General features: G+C 58.3%; 1 protein-coding gene across 3 annotated transcripts in view; it reads left to right on the top strand.

Annotated features, from left to right (window-relative positions):
• FPGS (folylpolyglutamate synthase) overlaps positions 1–16,788 on the top strand; it is a 20,402-nt gene extending 3,614 nt beyond the window's left edge. Inside the window, exons 1-15 of one of the 3 annotated variants that reach the window (XM_032797617.2) lie at positions 7–29; positions 3,990–4,118; positions 4,340–4,393; positions 4,670–4,734; positions 4,866–4,980; positions 5,518–5,595; positions 6,339–6,400; positions 6,837–6,939; positions 7,296–7,373; positions 7,899–8,046; positions 9,651–9,752; positions 11,130–11,280; positions 11,774–11,849; positions 12,769–12,835; positions 13,265–16,788. In XM_032797617.2, the coding sequence (XP_032653508.1) occupies positions 18–29; positions 3,990–4,118; positions 4,340–4,393; positions 4,670–4,734; positions 4,866–4,980; positions 5,518–5,595; positions 6,339–6,400; positions 6,837–6,939; positions 7,296–7,373; positions 7,899–8,046; positions 9,651–9,752; positions 11,130–11,280; positions 11,774–11,849; positions 12,769–12,835; positions 13,265–13,701 (1,677 nt within the window). In that variant the 5' untranslated portion in view covers positions 7–17 and the 3' untranslated portion in view covers positions 13,702–16,788. Of the gene's footprint in view, positions 1–6; positions 30–3,379; positions 3,446–3,989; positions 4,119–4,339; positions 4,394–4,669; positions 4,735–4,865; positions 4,981–5,517; positions 5,596–6,338; positions 6,401–6,836; positions 6,940–7,295; positions 7,374–7,898; positions 8,047–9,650; positions 9,753–11,129; positions 11,281–11,773; positions 11,850–12,768; positions 12,836–13,264 lie in introns of those variants that run through there. The other 2 variants (XM_032797618.2, XM_032797616.2) reach the window with 2 other exon arrangements.
• Positions 16,789–18,898: the final 2,110 nt, after the last annotated feature.

The following is an 18,898-nucleotide window of genomic DNA, read 5'->3' as shown; positions in this document are numbered from 1 at the left end:
CGGCCCGCGTGCCCAGGATGGAGTATCAGGTACCGGCGTGGGGGCGGCGCGGCGCGGCCCGGCCCGTTACATCAGCCGGGACACGTGGGGCCTGGAGCCGGGCCGCCTGTTCCGGGGCACATGTCCTGAGCCTGGGAATAGGGGGGCTGCAGTGGGGGGGGTGGATGGGAGGCTGGTATGGGCACATCATATTTTATATGCGGGTTTTCTGTGGGAGGGGGTTCAGGCATGTGGGGGGGTATCGAGGGCTTTTTTGGGAGGCATCTGGGACACGTGGAGGCAGCGTGCTGGGCTGGGGGGTGGTGCTATTTGTAAATTGCTTTTGATGCTGTTTAGGGGGCTTGGCCCTCAGCCCAGCTCTGATGCAGAACAGTCACTGGCCAAAACCTCAGCGGGTCACCCCCAACCCCCCTTGCCCGGTCTGACTTTTCTTGTCGCTGATGGGCCTCATACTGGCACTGCTAGGGCTTTATGGGCTCTAAAGGGGTCACAGGGTGACTGGGGTAGGGCTCTCTTCCTAGTAGTTCTAATAGCCAAGCTTGCCACGGTTTCTACTTACAACTCTCTGTCTTCCTTCTTTCATAACTTTCTTCCCATTGATTGAACTCAATGGAAAAACTCCGTTGATTTCAGTGGGCTTTCAGCACAGTACTTCAAACAAAGGCTTCGGCACAGTACTTCAAACTTTGGTTTTGTGGGGGAAACCACTGAATAAATGAAATCACCCTTTTCCCATCAATTTGGGTTGGATTATGTAAAACCACAAGAACGGCCATACTCTGTCAGACCAAAGGTCCATCCAGCCCAGGATCCTGTCTACTGACAGTGGTCAATGCCAGGTGCCCTAGAGGGAGTGAACCTAACAGCTCGTGATCAAGTGATTTCTCTCCTGCCAACCATCTCTGACAAACAGAGACATAAGATTGTCATGCAAGCTTCCACCGTCTTTGTCCGAGGCAGCACTGAGGTCCACCTGCTTACCGTCGTCTTTGATGCAATCCAGCCATCGCTTCCTCAGCATCTCTTTCCTGTCACCCTCTGCTGCTTTCTTCATCCCCTTTCTTCATCTTCTGCCTGCATCCAAACCAGCAAAGTTGCAAGCATTTTGTCAAATTAAATGAAATCACTACAAATAATATCACTTTTTTTTTTTTCATCACAACAGCTTACATTTGAATCTTAACATAGCAAATGGTTGGCACTGGTTGATAGGATGTCCCTGACTTAAGTTTTGGGGAAAAAAGCTGACACTTGATTCCTGATCAGTTATCAGGTAGTTACACTTGAAAACTGCAACCCTGTAGGAAAGGTATCTAAATCAGAGAGCTTTTCTATGTAAGCTGGAGAATCTGTGGTTGTGTATGTGTTCTCTTCAAAAGAATGGGCTTGGACTATATGAAAATCAGTGACTGTTAATAGATGCTGGATGATCTTAGAGGAATGAAATGCATAAAGCGCTGCTGAAGCAATATGAAGGTAGCTGAATTGGAATCAGAATGTCCGATGATGCAAACGATAATGTTCCAAAGCACCGTTAACGTGGCTGGCTGCACCCGGCTAATGTCTTTGCTCACTTTTTGTGGCGCTTGCTGGGTTGCTCACTCAGTTCCTCCTGTAAAGTCAAAAGGGTCTGGGCTGTGGCCATGTTCAACATTGATTTTTACACTTTTACTTTTTTTTAAAACCAGCTCTGACCGTGCAGCTTCATGTGGCATGAACATAATGTGGAGGGGGCTTTGTGTCTAATTAAATGATGTTGGGGCAGGAAGTGAGTCAGGATCACGTGGGATTCACAGTCTTAACACCTGGCTGAGTTATGAGTAGTGTCAGTTTTGTGATTTGGGTGTCCCGGTGTCAGTAGTTATCAGTAATAGTGATGAAGGATGGAGATGAATTTCAGTCCCTGGGGCAGGGACTGTTTCTTCATTAAGTGTTTGTACAGTACCTAGCACAACAGGGCCTGGTTTATAACACAAGTCCCTTGTATTGTGATAGTGCCTAATAATAATCTACATGAGCCTGGGTCTAGCTGAGAAGTGCTTGGGGTAACCATAGGTAGTGGGCTGGCTTCCTGCCTCTGTTGGAAAAGGGAAGCAATGTATGATGTGAGGGGCGCAGGAGTTCTGCTGCAGTGTGAGGAAGACCTGATCCCATCCAGCTCTGGCTCAGCTGAGAGAAGACAAGAAGCGGATAGTGTGTTCAGTGTCTTTGCTCCCAGGAAGCCCAGGGAGATCCAGTGTCCCACCCAGTATAAATAGCCACGTGGATCTGGAGGAGTGTGGCCAGTGCTTTTTATAGAGGTGAATTGTGGGGAGCATATCTGGTTACCATCCAGCCCCTCCCAGAGCTGCACACTCTAACCCCAGGGGTACTTTGACACCCCAATAAATTGCTACTCTGCATGAGGCATTCTGGAACTAAAGCCATCCCTGGGAAATGTGTTAATCAGCATTTAAGGAGGCTATTCTGGGCCTTGGAAAACCAGGACCTTAAAACACACTGACGCAGACAGTGCTACGACCGAAGCGAGTGAGACTATATAGCCCTTCAGTGCTCTGCTCTGGATACTAAGACAGTGGTCCCGGGGTTGGGGTACAGAACGTCAGGAACCCTGGGTACTGATTCTGCCACAATGAGGCACTCGCTGTGCCTCAGTTTCCCTTCTCATCCTCTGACTGTCTTGTCTGCTTAGATTGTAAACTCTTTGGTGCAGCGGGTCTCTCCCACGCATATTTGCTGTGCCTAATACAATGGGAGCCCAGTCTCTGTCGGGCTTTCTAGGCACTACTCCAATACAACCAATATTAGTAATGGCAATGGGTGAAAATATATTGCGCTTAAAGTGTCCCAGTGCAGACTGTGGGCGGATTGTACTGCCCGTGGATCCACCCCACACACCCTGGGGCTCTGTTACACCAGTGCTTCAGCTTGTGTTCCTGGGGCTTGTCTCGTGATCGGCGTACGCTCTGTCCTCGCTCCCTGTGCCTTGGAAATAGTTATCAGGGTTGATTTCACACACCTTCCCTCTCTCCTCTGGCAGCTGCTTTCGGAATTACTGCTGAGACTCTTCCTCTCCAGTGCTTCCTCGGTGGGGATTTCCGATCTGGGATGTTGCTTGTGCCCCTTATTTTTGTGGTCCTTCATCTAGCGTATTTTGAAAGAGTTGTCAGTCATCTCTTTTCCCCCAGCCCCTGAGCAGGAGGCAGGGAGCTGCATTGCCAATCACCTAGCAAGTGGGAAAAACTCTAAAGGACACTGGATTTCAGTTCCCCCTGCTCCAAGCACCGTACCTGGGACTGTGGCTTTGCAGTCCCATAACTGTAACGGGCCAAGACAAGCTAGCCGTTTGCAAGTCCTGCTGTTCTGAATGCAGCCCGGGCAGCCGAGGGCCACTGTGGAGCAGTCGGAGCTAGCGGCTGGCTCTGCCCTGGTCGCTATGCTTCGCGTGAGTGAACAGTGAGTGAGTGAACAGTGGTGCAGCCTTTGTTAGCTCTGGCTGGAAGCGAAAGCCGGGATTGGTGTGCTCACCTGGCAAGGAGAGGAGTGAGCTTGTACTGCTCTCCTTTGTCATGCTCCAGCACTGCTCTTGGCGCAGGGCAGACGAGGTTCTTGGCACAGGGGGGTGGCTGATGAGCCCCCGACTTCACCTTGGAGGGCTCTGGGTGCAGAGATGGACTGGGTGGGTGGCACTGGAGCTGGCTGTCTTCCCACCATGATGAGGGCTCTGACAGCGAGGGAGCCTGGTTGGTAACGTTGCCCTTCCCCAGAAGAGCAAAGGCTGGTAGCTGTGTGTTGGGATCCAGGGATGGGTGGAGGCTTGGGCTGCCTGGCACCCCTGAGCTTAGTATGTAGGGCCAGGGGCTCCTCGGTGGGCGAGCAGGAGACCCCCTTCCGGATCACACATGGGGCTGGAGCGTTGGCTCTTGGCCACCATCCCCTCCTATGAGTGGAGAGCTGATCTGTGCCTCATCTGGTGAGTCTCATTCCAGGATGCCATCCGGACCCTGAACACCCTCCAGACCAACGCCAATTACCTGGAGCAGGTGAAGCGGGAGCGAGGAGACCCCCAGGTGCAGCTGGAAGCCATGAAAGGCTTCTTGGAGCGAAGTGGGTTAAAGGTGAGAGCTGTAAGGTCCCCTTCCCTGGCTGAGCAGAGCCCTCTCAGCGCTGCTCCCTGCCAGGTGGGAGGAAGGGCGGGGGCGGGATCACAGGCTGTACTGGCCTCTCTGTTGGCTGGGGCAGGCTGTGAGCCCTCCCGCCAGTCTGGCGCAGTGCCAGGCGGGGGTGTCTCCCCAGCCCTGACCCCCCTCTCACGGGTTTGTTAACCTCTGACTGGCAGGTCGAAGACCTGGATCAACTGAACATTATCCACGTAACTGGGACAAAGGGCAAGGTCAGTGGGGCACTGCAGGGGTGTGTGGAACGAGGCATGTGGGGGCGAGGGGATTCTGTGGGGCACAGGGCTCGGGGTAAATGATGGGCCAGCATGCCGCAGGGTGGGGTGAATGGGGAAATAATTAGGCCATGTGATGGGTCATGGGATGCTCAGGGTGGGGGTGTTGGAGGTTTAGGAGAGTGGGTGTGGTGGGGGGCAATATCTGGGGTTCTCTGTTGCTGGGGGCTGCTAGGGAGGGCTGGCTCTAGGGTTAACGCTGCTGACTTCTTCCAGGGCTCGACATGTGCCTTCACGGAGCGCATCCTCCGCAACTACGGCCTGAAGACGGGCTTCTACAGGTGGGCGACCCAGTGGCTCCTGGGGGACGGATTCAGTCGGTCTCTTCTGCCGGGTGCTGAGTGGCACCCTGGGGTGTGTGGAATGGAGGAGCTGTCCTGAGTGCTGACTGTCTGTTCTCCCCTCATCCCAGCTCTCCCCACCTGGTCCAGGTGCGTGAGAGGATCCGCATCAACGGGCAGCCGATCAGCAAGGAGCTGTTCAGCAAGTACTTCTGGCAGGTGTATAACCGGCTGGAGGAGACCAAGGTGTGTGTGTGGGGAGCTCTGGGCAGGGAGCTGCTGCTGTGGGGTGGGGGGTAAGAAGCTGCTGCTGCTTCCTGCAGCCCAGTGCGCCTGTTCCTCGGCAGCAGGCCAGTAGGATCCCACACTAGGGGAGTTGCCCCGTGCGGTACAGTAACCGAGTTTCTGCCCGGGGACCAGGCAAAGTCAGATCGCTGCCCCGAGGCTGGCTCCTTGTAGGGATTGGGTGTGGATGGGTTATCTAGTGCTTAGAGCGGGGGATCCCTAGTTCTACTCTGCCACTGCCTTGCTGGGCATCCTTGGGCAAGTCAGTTTCCCCGCTCTGTGTCTCGGTTTCCCCAGCTGCGTGGCAAAGTCGACTATTCGTGTAAAACTCTCAGATGAGCTGGGCCCTTGCCATGCCATGTCCCTGCCCCGAGGACTGGGCCGGAGCCCCGCAGCGCAGGGAGGAGGGTCTATCCCTTGCCGGTCCTCTGGCTTAGCAATGGGGCTGGAGTAGAGCTGCTGTCCTGGAGTCCCCTCAGGTAACTGTCTGTCCTGCAGGACCCCGGCCATGCCAGCATGCCCGCCTACTTCCGCTTCCTCACCATCATGGCCTTTCACGTCTTCCTGCAGGAAAAGGTATGATGCTCCCTCCCCTCCGGGCGGATGGCTGGGTTCCAGCCAGTGCCCCACAGTGCCAAGTGGCTGCAGCCCCTATAGGCTCCAGCGGGAGCTGTGTGCGGTGAGGGTCTGGCCTCCAGAGCCCTGGGCCTTGTCACTCCCTGGCCCCAGTCTCACCCAGCCAGCTGCTGCTGGGGTGGGGCCAGGGGCCTCTGTCTCTCCCACCCTTCCTCTCCCACGTTTTTTCCTCCTTTCCTGGTTCTGCTCCTAGGAATGCCCGGTAAGAGAGTCCTAGGATCTGCACAGCTTTAGCTGCCCCCTGGGACTGCCTGTGTATGTGACTGTTGCCCCCTAGTGGCTGAAGCTGACAGGGTAAAAGCTGTAATACTACTGAGAAGAAGTGGAGCTTCTCCTTTAACCTCCGGGGCAGAGGCCTGCTCGTGTGGAGCTGAAAGTCCTGGGTTCATGCTCCCTTACGTGCATGTCTTTCTTCTGCAGTCTGGCATGCAGGCAGCTCTCTGGGTACCTGTGCGTGGCTGGGGCGTTTCTGTGCAAGTCTGGATCGGAGCCTGTCCCTGCCCCATGTGTTTGGGCCGGGGTTCCGTGTGTCCGAAGGGCTGCTGTGGGTAGGGTGTGCCCTGCGTAAGGGTGCTGAGTCCTCTGTCCCTGCTCAGGGCTTTGCCATGGGGCCGTTTTGTTTCCTGCGTGTTGGGCACGGATGGCACAGGTGACCCCTTAACATGCTCTTGTCTCCCCTTCAGGTGGATCTGGCTGTGGTGGAAGTTGGCATTGGAGGTGCCTACGACTGCACCAACATCATCAGGTAGGAGCAGGCTGGGCCTGGCACGGGGACCAGGCGCCTGCCTCCTTATTGCCAGCGTGTGGAGGCCACTAGGTGTCCCCAGAGCAGGGACTGCCTGGGCAGGGGCGGGTGAGACAACGGGCCTCAACCCAGCTGGGCCTGGTAGGGGAGCTGGGTCAGTTCTTGACCCCTCTGCTGGCAAAGGGGCCCAGTCCTGGGGGCTGTGATGGGAACGCCTGGCCAGGGAAGCCGTTGACTGTCTCTGAGGTGATAGGGGCTTCCAGCCGTGCTGGGCTCGGTGTCAGCCGTGGGCTGGGAGGTGAAAGGCTCTGTGCTGATCCCATGAGCCAGTCTGAGTTCCGGGACTTCCTCGGTGCTGGCTGGCCGCAGAGCTGGGGAGAGGAGCCTGCCCTTCGGGAGTCCTGGCACTGGGCTCTCACCTTCTCTCTGTCTCCAGGAAGCCAATCGTTTGCGGGGTCTCCTCTCTGGGGATCGACCACACCAGCATCCTGGGGGACACCATTGAGAAAATCGCATGGCAGAAAGGGGGCATCTTCAAGGTACGGACTGTGGGGCTCTGTGGGGAGAGGGGGAGTCTCTGACAGCCTTGAGCAAGGCTGGTCCAGATTCCTGGTTCAGCAGGACCAAGTCTGTTTGCTGTGATGGCTCCGGCTCCTGCCTGCATCTGGGAAGTGAAACTCCCCTGGCGCAGGAGGCCACAGGGCAGCATGGGGGTGGGGGCCCATCTGAGAGGCAAACTCTGATTCTGAGTGAGGGGTCCCAGCCCGGCCCTGGGTGTCTGGATCTGCCCCGACCAGCTGCCTGTCACTGGAGTCCAGGTGTCTGGGTGGGGATGGGGGGACAGCCTGGGAGGCCATGGATCTGAGGTCTGTGACTACATCTGCGTTGCTTTCAGCCTGGTGTGCCGGCATTCACAGTGCCCCAGCCTGAGCGGCCCCTGGAGGTGCTGAGGGAGCGAGCCAGGGAGAGCCCGGTGAGTTCTTGTTAGATACATTCCTCCCCTGAGTCCCCCTGCCCCCTCTGAGGGCATCCTGCTGCTGTCACTGGGTCAGGGGAGGCGACGCTCCCTGCTGCATCCACACCAGGTGCAGGGGCTGGGATGTCAGATGGCTCCTGCCCCCTTGGATGGTGCTAGCCAGGGGTCTTGGACTCCCTCTCTCCTCTGGAGGGAAGATTAGGCTCCTGTGGCCGTTCCTCACTCTGGATCCTTTGCAAGGTGGCCCCAGGGGCTCCCTCATTTCTCCTGGGCAGCAGCTGAGTGTGGGTGCTGCTGGTGCCGGTGCCCCTTGGGGTCCATCCCTGGAGAGGCAGGGCCAGATGGAAACGTGACGACCCGTGAATATGAGCCACAGGGCCCTGGGTGGGGTTGCCTCGGTTGCTGCTGCCTGGTCTGTAGGTCGGCAGAACCTGCTGGAGGGCTCTCGGCCAGCTGGTGGAGCTGCCTCATGGAGGTGGGTGAGCTGGGCAGGGCTCACCCTCTGCCTCTCTCTCCGTGCAGTGCCCTCTGTACCTGTGCCCTGACTTGGATGCCTTTGAAGAGGACGATAAGGCACTTCAGCTGGGGCTGGCGGGCGAGCACCAGCGATCCAATGCCACTCTGGCCCTGCAGCTCTCCCGGGCCTGGCTGCAGCAGCAGGGATATCAGGGTAAGGAGCTTGGCCCTGGCACGGGGGAGCTTGTGCGTATGGGGAGGGAGCCGTCCCTCTCTGCGCTGAACGGCACATTCCAGCCCTTGCTCTAGTTCCTGGTTGGGGTGTTCAGCGCAGAGAGGGACGGCTCCCTCCCCATAGGCACATGGAGATTCCGGGAAGGTCTCGATTGGGCTGCACTTCGGTGCGTGTGCTCGCAGGGCTCCCGCCGGGCCGGGTACGCAGCATGTGACCATCCAGCCTGGTGCTGCTGAGCAGAGCTCCCCGTCCTGCAGCCTGGCCCCTAGGATGTGAAGCCAGCACTCCGGCTTTGTGTTCCCAGCCGCAGTCCCGTGGAGATGCCCTGACTAGTGTTTTCCCAAGTGCCCTGTGAGGAATCTGGGTGGGAGCCCCTTGGCGCTTCATGGGAGGCTGGGGGAGAGGGCTTTTTGCACCCTGCAAATACAAGCCAGCAAGTTACCAATGTGTTGGGGGCTAAGCTAAGCAGGGGGCCCTGCTGGGGAAAGGGGGGGTTACTTAGGATAGTTTTTGTTTTATTTAAATCATAAGTTTTTTTTCTTTTTAAAAATAACCTGTTTTAAAACGAACTGTGAATTTAATACAAAATATGTTAAGGTCTAAACCTATTATACCCTTTTGAAACATTTCAATTCAAATTCAGTGTGGATGAGCCTCTCTAAAGACTTTGAGTTCAAGGCTGCTTCTCTGTGCAAAGTAAGAAGTGAGGGGAAAATATCTAACTTTGGAGCTTTATCAATGTGCTGGGTCACATACTGTGTTAAGGGCTGGATCCTGTGGGGGGCTTAGGAGCTGGCAAAGTCATCCCAGGCACTGGGACCCAGCCACTGGCTCCGGGAGACACCATCGTGTAGCTCCTTAGGATCTCCAGTGAGCCTGCCTGGGAGGTCTCTGACTCCTATTTTATCGCTTCTCCTCACTTGAGCTCTGATTGGCTCAGTTTTAAATTATGAATATTTACGACTCCACCCACCCTGGAAATTTACTCTCCAGCTCATGGAAAAACACTGCAGTTTGTGTATCCAAAACACTGAAGGTGATTTTATTTAAAACTAAATGTGACGTGCTGTTTTGGGTGTAATGCAATTCCAATTACCATCCTAATGCAGCCTGACACAAACCATGAGTAAAATGCTAATTATCTAGTATAGAAGCAATGCGTCGGACACCATTTTCTAACATACTAGAAACATACAATTAACAAGAATATGCAAAGATGAAGCTATATAATTGCTTAAGTAAATGTGCAGAGTTTGTGAGCACTATCGAATATAGTGTGAAAGTTCCTTGATGCTTGTATCAGTCCATGAGGATGCACCTTTCGCTAGAAAAGAACAGAAGTGCAAGTGGAAACCTGGATGAAAATCCATGATTTAAATTGAGATTTTCCACTTGGTGATTTCAATCGCCTCGATTTAAATCAATCCACCCTGGTTTGTATGGCAAGTACCCCGGGGTGGCTCCCCCAGGCTGACTGGAGTCCAGTTGTGTGCGAGGAGGGACGGCCGAGTGACGGGAGCGCTACAGGCGGCCATGTGGGGCTGTTAGAACGGTGACTCAGCCCAGCTTCCATCTCCTTGCAGGTACTGGGGAGCTGAAGGACTTGCAGGCAGGTGTGGAGCTACTAGGCAAGAGACCTGTGCCCCTGGCACCTGCATTCAGGCCCAGCAGCTCCATGGTGCAAGGTAAGAACGTGGGTGTGTCCCACCCCACTGCTGCTCCGTTGCCCCCTGCCTGCCCTGGGTATTTCCTGGGTGCTCTGTTGTGGTCCCCTGGCTAGTGCCTGCCCTTGGCTTTGGCTTTCAGGCCGGAGCTGCTGCTTGTTGGAGATAACGAAGTGCTGTGGGCAGTAACCGCTCATGCGTTGGTCCCAACGGGCAGAGCCCTGGACTCTGCCCCCGGCCCACCCTGAGCATTGACATTTTGAACTCACTGCCCTTTAGATCTTCCTGTTTCCTCGGTTTTAACCCTCAGGAGCCTGGTGCTTCCTGGGCTGCCAGCAAGTGCTGAGGGCATTTGTACATCACCGGCCTCCTGCACCATCCCGACCTCCCCCCGCCTCCCGTGGGGGTATTTCCCAGGCTGTTTGTTGGCTAAGGGTCATTGTCTCTCCACCACCTGCCCTAGGGGGCTGCCCGCTGCTCTGCCACTTGCTGCAGAGTGAGAGGGGCCTTCACTCCACTCCGCTATTACCCCCCTGTACTGTGCCCCATACGGGGTCCCTGGGCAGTGCAAAGCAGTTGGTAGCTTCGATATTTAATGGGCTTATCTTCATGGCTGTTACCTCTGTTTTACCAATGGGGCACAGGGAGACCAAGTGGCTGGCCCAAGGTCACACACGGGTTTGTGGCAGAGCAAGGAACTGAGGTCAGGTCTCCCAAGTCCCAGGCTGGCCTCTCACCAGTGTACCATCCTACCTCCCCTGGGATCACTGGGCCGGCCCACACCATGATCCCAGCCGCTGGCCTGAGGGCAGGAGCCCAGGCAGGTTGGATTGGGTGGGGTTTCTGGAATCTGTACTCGCCCCGTTGGGAGATAACACGCTGTGAGGTGGGCAGGCCGTAGGCGTAATGAGTCAGAGTCGGGCTCCTTGCCTCTGTGGCACGGGGCAGTTCCCCCACAACCAGCACTGAAACGAGTGAGGCTGGCTGCCTCGGGGGCATGGGGAGCAGCCTGGGCTGGCACAGCACGGGGCTTGGGGGAGCTTGGTACCAGAATAAGGGGAAGGGAGGGTCTGGTGGTGGTGTTGGGGGTCTCCTCAGTGAAGTGCCCCAGGAAGGTTTTGGAGGAATGGCTCTGAGTGGCTTTAATGTACCTATGTGCAGGCCCCAGGGTGTATGGGTCACTGTGCTGTCAGCAGGGCCCCATGCCAGTCCCCAGGCCCTTAACAAGCCAGGCCTGTTCTATGACACCAGCACACCCCCAGTCTCGGATCTCTTTGTCCCCACTTATGCTGCCACAGCTTAGCTGGGTCAGGCCCACCAGGGAGCTGGTAACGCCAGGGGCTGGTGTAGGGGGCAGCGAGTCCCTGCTGGGTGGGCCTGACCCCTCTCCCCTCCCAGGTTTACAGGACACGGAGTGGCTGGGCCGCAACCAGGTGCTGCAGCATGGGCCGGTGACGTGGTACATCGACGGGGCTCACACAACCAGCAGCGTGCAGGCATGCGTGCGCTGGTTCCGCCAGGCAGCCCTCAACGAGGAGAAGCCTGTGGAGTAAGGAGGCGCTGGACGGGGAGGGGGATCCGTCGCTCGGCTGTCACAGGCTTTGCCTGCGCCCCACCCAGCACAGCTGAAGGAAGCAGGCTTATGTGGGGATTTTCAAGGGAGGTGCCGGTTGGGTTGAGAATGAGGCTCCTGTGGCCCATCTCGGGGGAGAGCCTGCCCATCAGCCATGCCAAGGGTGTGAGCACCTGCCTTTCCCTGCTGGAGGGAGGTGGGCCCCAGACCAGCAGGCTGTGTTTGGGAGTGGTAGGCAGGGAAGGGGAGGAGGGCTGAGGCTTTGTCTCAGCAACCCGCATCGTCCCAGGACACCAGGGCGGATGGGGACGGGACCCTGTTGCCCCACCAAGGTTGGGACAGGCCTTGAGTCGGAGTTGCTGGACTTCCTGGGCCTTGCAAGGTGGCAGCAGCTAGCCCAGCCAGCTCCAAAGTGGGGCTGGGAGCAAGAGCCCCTAAGCTGACCAGGCTGGGCCTGTCTCGTCTGCAGCGGCTCTGAGGTCCGGGTGCTTCTCTTCAATGCCACGGGGGACCGGGACACAGCTGCTCTGCTCAAGCTGCTGCTGGTGAGACACTGTGCCTTGGGGCAGTGGGGGGCCGGTGCTGGGCAGGGCAGGTGGGTTTGTAAGGGCAGAAAATGGGCTGGCGGCAGGGGGGCTGCTGGACCCGGTGGGAAGAGCGGATCAAATGGATTTAGGGAGGGTGGTTACAGATGATGCTTGCGGGTATCTGAGGCTGTCAGCATCCAGCTCAGGCTGGGGGCCCGGACTCCTGGGTTCTGTTCCCGGCTCTGCCCCAACCCTTGGCTAAGTTGTTTCCCTCAGTTCCTCATTCTCCCCTTCCGTGCCCTGGGGTAATGCTGGCCTCCGGTGGGCGCTGGCAGTGGGCTCTGAAGTGCCAGGTGGGTTCAGAGCTGTGGGTCCTGCAGTGGTATCTGACTCTGACCCCTCCCCTGCACCTGCCTGGCTGTTCAGGGCCTGCTTTGACACATCCCGCAGGCTGCCACCAGGTGGTGCTAGTGCCCCACTCTTGTCCCCCAGCCATGCCCCTTAGAGTCCAGACCACTTCTGTCTCCTATAACAGCCCTTCCCCGGGGACTCAGGGTCTTCCAGTCTCCCTGTGCAGTGGCTGGGGGCGATCCTGGGAGTGAGTCTTGGGAGCTGGATTTGCCCCCAGTTGGTGGCAGAAGTGAAAATAGAAGGGGGAGGGGCTGGTTGGCTGCTTTACCCAGTAGGCTCTGCAGGAATAGAACCCAGGCGTCCTGGCTACCTGGTCCCTGCTCAGACCAAACGTGCCCCTGTTGGTTTGTAATGGTTCCAGCAGGAATAGTGACGGATGCTGAGCCAGTAGCCAAGGTCCTTCCTGTAAGGAGCTGAATCCCGTCTTGTCCTCCCCCTTTCCCCCCATGCGGGCTGCCCAAGGCTGCAGTACCTAGCCCTGTGCTGGTGTGGATGTTGTGCTGATGCTGTGTCTCTTGTGCCCCAGCCATGCCGGTTTGACTACGCCGTCTTCTGCCCCAACTTCACGGAGGTGTCTGTGGTAGGGAACGCAGGTCAGTACCCGTGGAGGGGGAGCTCCACTGGGGATCTGCTCAGGAGCAGACATACCCTGCCCGGCTCGGATTCTGCCCTGCCCGTCCTGTTGGGGGATGTCTGTGTGGGGAAAATTCCTGCCGCAGGAGCACGGGTCCTCCCCACCCCATGGCTCGATGCTTGGGGTGGGGGGAAGCTGTCCCTGGAAACCTCCTTGGTGGATTTTTCTGCAGGGGGTTGGGGTCTCTTGCGGATTCTTGAACCTTGTCCACAGTGCTGGTCAGATAGCTCTGATCAGGGTTCTCGGGGATGTGCGTGCCGCTTCCCTAGGCCATGGGGCTGGGCGGACTCCCCCAAGTACCAGTGTGTACCAGAGAGGCCATTAAAACAGGCAGGTCGGGCATCCGCAAGGCTGCTCTGATGCCAGCTTACTGTTCTCCCCTTTGCAGACCAACAGAACTTCAACGTCACCCTGGAGAACATGCTGACCCGCTGCCTGGAGAACCAGAAGAAGTGGAACCGGCTGATGGAGGAGAAGGTGGGGCAGGACCTCTGGCTGTCTCCCCCCATGCATGTGGAGGGGGTGGGCGGCCGGCTGAAGCCAGACCCCTTGCGCGGCCCCCTGCTCTTCGTGCCCTCCTCCGAGCGCCCTCTCAACTCCAACTCGCTGGTGTTCCCCTGCATCTCTCACGCCCTGCAGTGGATCACCCAGGGCAGGGACCCACACTTCCAGGCGCCCGCCACCAAGGGGCTCCACCTGCACCCCGTGGCAGGCACCGGCGCTGTCTTGCTCAAGGAAGCGGCTGCCATCCGCGTGCTGGTCACGGGAAGCCTGCACCTGGTGGGCGGTGTCTTGAAGCTGCTCGACCAATCACTTTCGCAGTAGTGGGTGCCTGTGGGCGGGGCCTCCGTGCCGCTCTTTGCTGTTTACTTGAATATTCCCAGGTACCTTTTACCAGGTGGTCCCTGAGCCCACTGCCCCCCCAAGGTGGGGCTGGGCACTGCCCGTGCTGCTGGGATTCTCGTGCTGAGCCCTTCGCGGCGGCTGGATCCACCCCTAGGACTGGGATTGGTGCGGCCAGGGCCCATGCCCCAGCACCGGGATCTCATGCTGAGCCCTCACGGCAGTGCCATCCGCACCCTGGCACCAGCACTCTCACGTTCAACCTCACCCCACCTCCCTGCAGCAGGATCATTAGTGCCAGGATTTGGTCACTGCCCTCATGCTGGCGTCCCTATTGCCTGGGCTGATGGGCACCTTCCCTGCAGGCCCGGGGAACCTGGGGTGAGGACCCAGCAGCTGATCTCAGCCTGCAGGGACTGGCTGCACTGTACATTTCCCTGATGTTTCACGGTCCCTGGCCTGGCCAAGCAGAGACAGGCGGGAAGCTCTTGCTTGGGCCGGTTTGGAATTCCTGCTCTCTGCCCTTGTGTTGCCGTCTCCCTACCCGAGTCTCTGGGTCCCACGGGGGGGCTGAGGAGGGCAGTGTTCATCTACCATGGCGAGGCCGTCCCCTGCCAGGCATTCAGAGGGAGGCGTGAGCATCGGGGCAGACGCCCAACTGAGCATCAGCATCCCTTGGCTGGGGCATTGCCTTCACTGGGAGCTGCCTCAGCCCCCCGCTGAATGAGTCCCGTCCCCCCTGCCCTGGTGCCTTTGTTTCCTCCCTGGCATCTGTCCGGTGCGCGGTCCAGGGATGGGTTTGAGTCTCGCTACTTCAGGCCCTTCTGGCTCCTCTGTGGCTGGACACGCCCTGGCTGACTGTAGCCAGGTCCTGCCACCTGTGTGTGGAATTGGCTCCGGAAGCTCTGGCTGGGTGCTTGTCAGAGGTCATTAGTGCTGGGGTGTGTCTGGCTCGGGGTCCGGTTGGAACTGCCTGTAATTGAAAGGCAGGAGTGTGGTGGGAGCCGTGCGCCAGGCGCAGAGCCGCAAGTCATGTTGTAGGATGAGATCCAGGCACTGTAGCGCCAAGGAGTCTCTCACGGTGCCCCAATGTGTGAGCTTCTCGCAGGCCAATGCCAGGGCAGTGGGGTCCATGGGCACCAGCGCCAGTGTTGTGTAGGCAGGTCGGCCCTGAGTGCAGAGGGGCCTTATGCAGGAATTGTCCCCCCTCCGGTGCAGAGATCTGTGCACTGGGGCTGAGACTCCTGCCTCTCTCCAGTGCTGGGCAGCGGGATGCGAGGGCTCTTTGCATGCCATGTGCAAAGTGGGTGATTTCCGACCCCACCTCCCCTGACCTGCTCTTAGTGCCCAGGTGGGCCGGGCGGCAGGCTGGGCTCACTCTCTGCTGGACAGTAACTATGAATGACTGGTGGGCAGGGCATATGGGTCTGGAGGTCAGGAAGCCCTGACAGCTGAGGAGCTGGGCTGCTTTCTGGACTGTATGCAGTTCTCGTGGAGTTTGTGCTGGCGACTGGCCCGCTGCCCAGGTCGCTTTCAGGGTGACAGCTTCATCGCCCAGCAGTGTCTGGGCAAACACTGGGTGCTGGGAATCGGGCTGATCTCTCAGGCTGAGCTGCGAGGGAGCCTTGTTGAGCAGGGACTTCAGGAAGCACCTGTCTGGAGAAGCCGAGTCCCTCAGGCGCAAGGGCTGTGGAAACTGGTTCCCAGCCCCAAGGCCGTGAGTTGCCTGGTGTCGTCACAGCTCAGCCAGCGTCTCTTACTGTCCTCTGGGGGTGCGCTCCTTGGAGAAACCCCCTGAGACCTGCACCAGGCCAGGCAGCGAGCTAGCCGCCCCCGCTCGAAAAACCAGCCAGGCTGGGGCAAGCATGTTCCCAGAGATCAGTGCTTGAAAGCCACTTGTGAGCAGGGCAGCCTTTAGGGGGTGTTTGGGGGGCTGGGGGGATGCTCTTGCAAAGGTCTTGGTTGCACTACATGGTCTCTGTGCTCACTGGAGTGCCCAGATGCATGGTATGGTCAGGATGTGCCAGGCTCTGCTCACACCAGAGTACCAGCTGTGCCAGCCCAGCCCTGTCCTGACCCAGTGATTAATAGCCACCTCTCTGCTGTATCTCTGTATTCAGATTTCTGATGCCCAGTGTTCAGGCATTGGCTGGTCCCCTCCGCACATAGGCCATGCTGGGGGGTTGGGGTTTGAACCCCATCCTCGAACGCATGCGGTGCCGGGGTTCTTGGGCAGGCAGTGGGGGGTCTGGGCCATCTAGCTGGCAAGTGTCTGTCCTTCCCCTTCCCCCCTTTACTGCCCCAGTGCCTGTTTCTGTGTCTGCTGAAGGCAGCCTGGGATGTGACCTGGCTGAGTCTCGTGGCGTGTGTCTGATGCCCTAACCCCTTCCCAGTGAGGGGGATTCAGGGGTTGACTTGGGTAAATCTCAAACTGCTGAAAGCTTGGGCCCAGCATGTTCCCCTCTCAGCAAACCCAACGGACTGCCTGCCTGTGGCCCAGCCACTCCATGTGGTGGTCCAGGTGACGGAATAATGCTGCTGCTGCCTGATCCACGGACCTCCTAGCGGAACCTCCTGTGCAACTGGTCTAGCAACAGATGCCTGACCCGTGGCCTGCTGCATGGGGCCCCTCTCCCGGGAGCTGGGCTACGACGCCGGCTCTGGCAGTGCAGACGGGGAGAAGCCTGCTGGGCCCCTCTGTGCTGCCACAGAGCTGTGCTTTGGCGCAGTGGCCCCTCCGGGCCCTGCTGTGATACAGAGGCTCATTGGAGCCAGACCCACCTCTAGTTGTAGCCTGGAGATTGTGGGTTCAAGCAGGAAGGGAGGTTGGAAGTCGCTCCCCGTGTCCAGCCTCAGATGATGTTTAAAGACTAAATGTTACTGAGTCTCCAATAATTTAACTAGCAACAGGGTTTTTATTAAATCTTCTGTAACTTGAAATAATATTGATTACATTTCCTGATTGCTTTCTGGGAGATTAGAGTTTTGAAAGTGAAGCAATGGTGCTGCTGTTCCATGAGTGTCCGCTCCATTGGCCTGTTGTGTAAATAAACATCATGCTCATTGTAGCGCTGTACAATGTTGTCTCCTTTCTGGGCAGGTGGGGCCTGGCGGGGGTGAGGCTGAGCTGTGCTGCCAGGCAACACTGGAGTCTAATCTCCATGGCCCTGGTGGGGCTGGAAAATTACCCTCACTCTGCCGGTGGGGAAACCGAGGCAGGCTAAGGGCCTGCTCCTGAGAGCACTGTCCCCCTGGCTGCTCATTTCAACGGGCTCTTTGCCTTCCAAGTGTGGGCCTCACTTGGGCTGCCCAAAGCGAGGCAGCAGGGGCTGGAGCGTGCCCCACGGCTCTGTGAGCTCAGAATGGGAATTAGTTACTGTTTGGATGATGAAATTCTTTATGTCTGAGCCCTGGGTGGCTTCCACCTGCTGGTTACTCTAGCTCTGCCCTACCGATTGCTCCGGAGCCTGGCGCTAAGTGTGCCACCAGCCTGGCCCAGAGTCAGCAGCTGGATTGCACCCAGCTCTTGATTTTTTTAAACCCTCGCTAACTACTCTGCTTTCTCAGGAGGGAGGTTTCCAGAATCAGGGCACAGGCCTGGGGGGGCTTCAGGCGGGAGGCTGCCGGCTGCTCTGATGCCCATTGCAGGCTGATGTGTGCTGGAAGGACATGAGGGAGGCGCTGGCCTAACTCAAAATAGTGCAAAGGGAAGGGGCCAGGCCTGGGCGGGTATGCAGTGAAATGGGGGAACTGGAACAGCTGCAGAGTGGGAGGGTTCCCTGCCCCAGCCTGGCCGTGTCACTGCATTCTCCACAGGGCACTGGGGCATGGGCTGGGCTGTCCGTTTGGAGTCCCAGGCAGGGCTGAAGCTGCTGCTGAGGGAGCTCCGTGCCTTTTGGCTATTAATAAATCTTGGCTGGGTCCTGCTCCAAGTACCCCAGGCCCCAGCCAGGTTTTTGCCTAGCGGATGCCCATCTGCGCACAGGTGTTTCCTGCAGGGCTTAGCCAAGCTGGCTTCATCCCTGGATCCTGACTACCTCGTTCTGCACGTGGCCCCCGTCCACCGGACCTGCAGGGTGGGGTGATGGTGGAGCTGGTGAACACGGGACTGGCCTGGGTGCTGCTGCTCAAGGACCCAGTTACCATGTACGTGAGTGGTGTTAAATCTGGGCAAGCTGACTGCAGCTCCCGGGAGTGGGGGGGGGGCACAGCTGCTCATGGGGCTGCTGACACTAGCCAGGCACCAGCCTCAGGGGGAATTAGTCCAGGCTTACAGGAAGCTCCCTTTGACTGTGGCCAACCTGGCTGGTCCCTTCCACACAGCGTGGCGGCTCCAGGTGCCTGGGTAAAAGCAGGAGCGCCCGCGCAGGGAGCTTTCTCCTGCTTCGCTTTGCAGGCTTCTTGCACCTGCACCCCAGACAAGGCCGCTCAGGGGAGGAAGTGAGGTGCTGGGTTGGCTTTGGCCAAGGCAGGGCTGGGGCTGGCTCTGCTCAGGGGGTGGCTCCAGGTGGCTTAGCTGAACTGTGGGCTGGGGCAGGGAGCTGGGCTAACCCAAGGCCTTTGGGACTCGGGCAGCCTGGTGCTCTACTGGCGGCAGCAGCACTACCTACAGGAGCAGCATCTCCCACCGCAGCAGCCAAGGCAGCCCCCAGCCTGGGGCTCAGAGAAAGAGCTGGCTTTGGCTTTGCCGTTTCCCCACCCACCTGGGGCAGCTTGGCCCTTTCTGGCAGCTGTCTGTCAGCCCAGGGCCACTTGGCGCTGGGGTGAGCCCGGCAGGCTGTGTGGAAACAAGGAAGGAGCTCGCCCCTGGTGCCACGTTCTGCCGCTTGGGGCGCAGGCTGCTGCTCTGGGTTTCCTGTTGTCGAAGTGGGGCTGGGCTTGGGCCAGGGCCAAGGCCATGCTCTTTGGGCCAGCCCAGCTGTTGGGGGCCGGCTGCTTGCACAGCTGCATGTGCACAATGCAATGGAAACCTGAACAGCATCTGCCTCTACCAGAGAGAGGGCGCGTGGGCCTTGGCAGTTGCAGCCCCCTGCCCCCAGCCCCCTGCTGGTGCCCCCAGGCCAGATTGCAGGTGGTTTGTGGCTGGGCTGGGATAAACAAGGAAAAGCTGGAAAGGGGTGTGTGCTGTTTGGTGCCTTTCTGGGGGCCTGTTCCAGCCCTGAGCAGGCTGGCCAGGGCC

The sequence above is a fragment of the Chelonoidis abingdonii genome, chromosome 24, assembly GCF_003597395.2.
Source record: "Chelonoidis abingdonii isolate Lonesome George chromosome 24, CheloAbing_2.0, whole genome shotgun sequence".
Lineage (NCBI taxonomy): Eukaryota > Metazoa > Chordata > Testudines > Testudinidae > Chelonoidis > Chelonoidis abingdonii.
The sequence above is the reverse complement of the archived record's forward strand: the minus strand, read 5'-3'. Positions and strand labels throughout refer to the sequence as shown.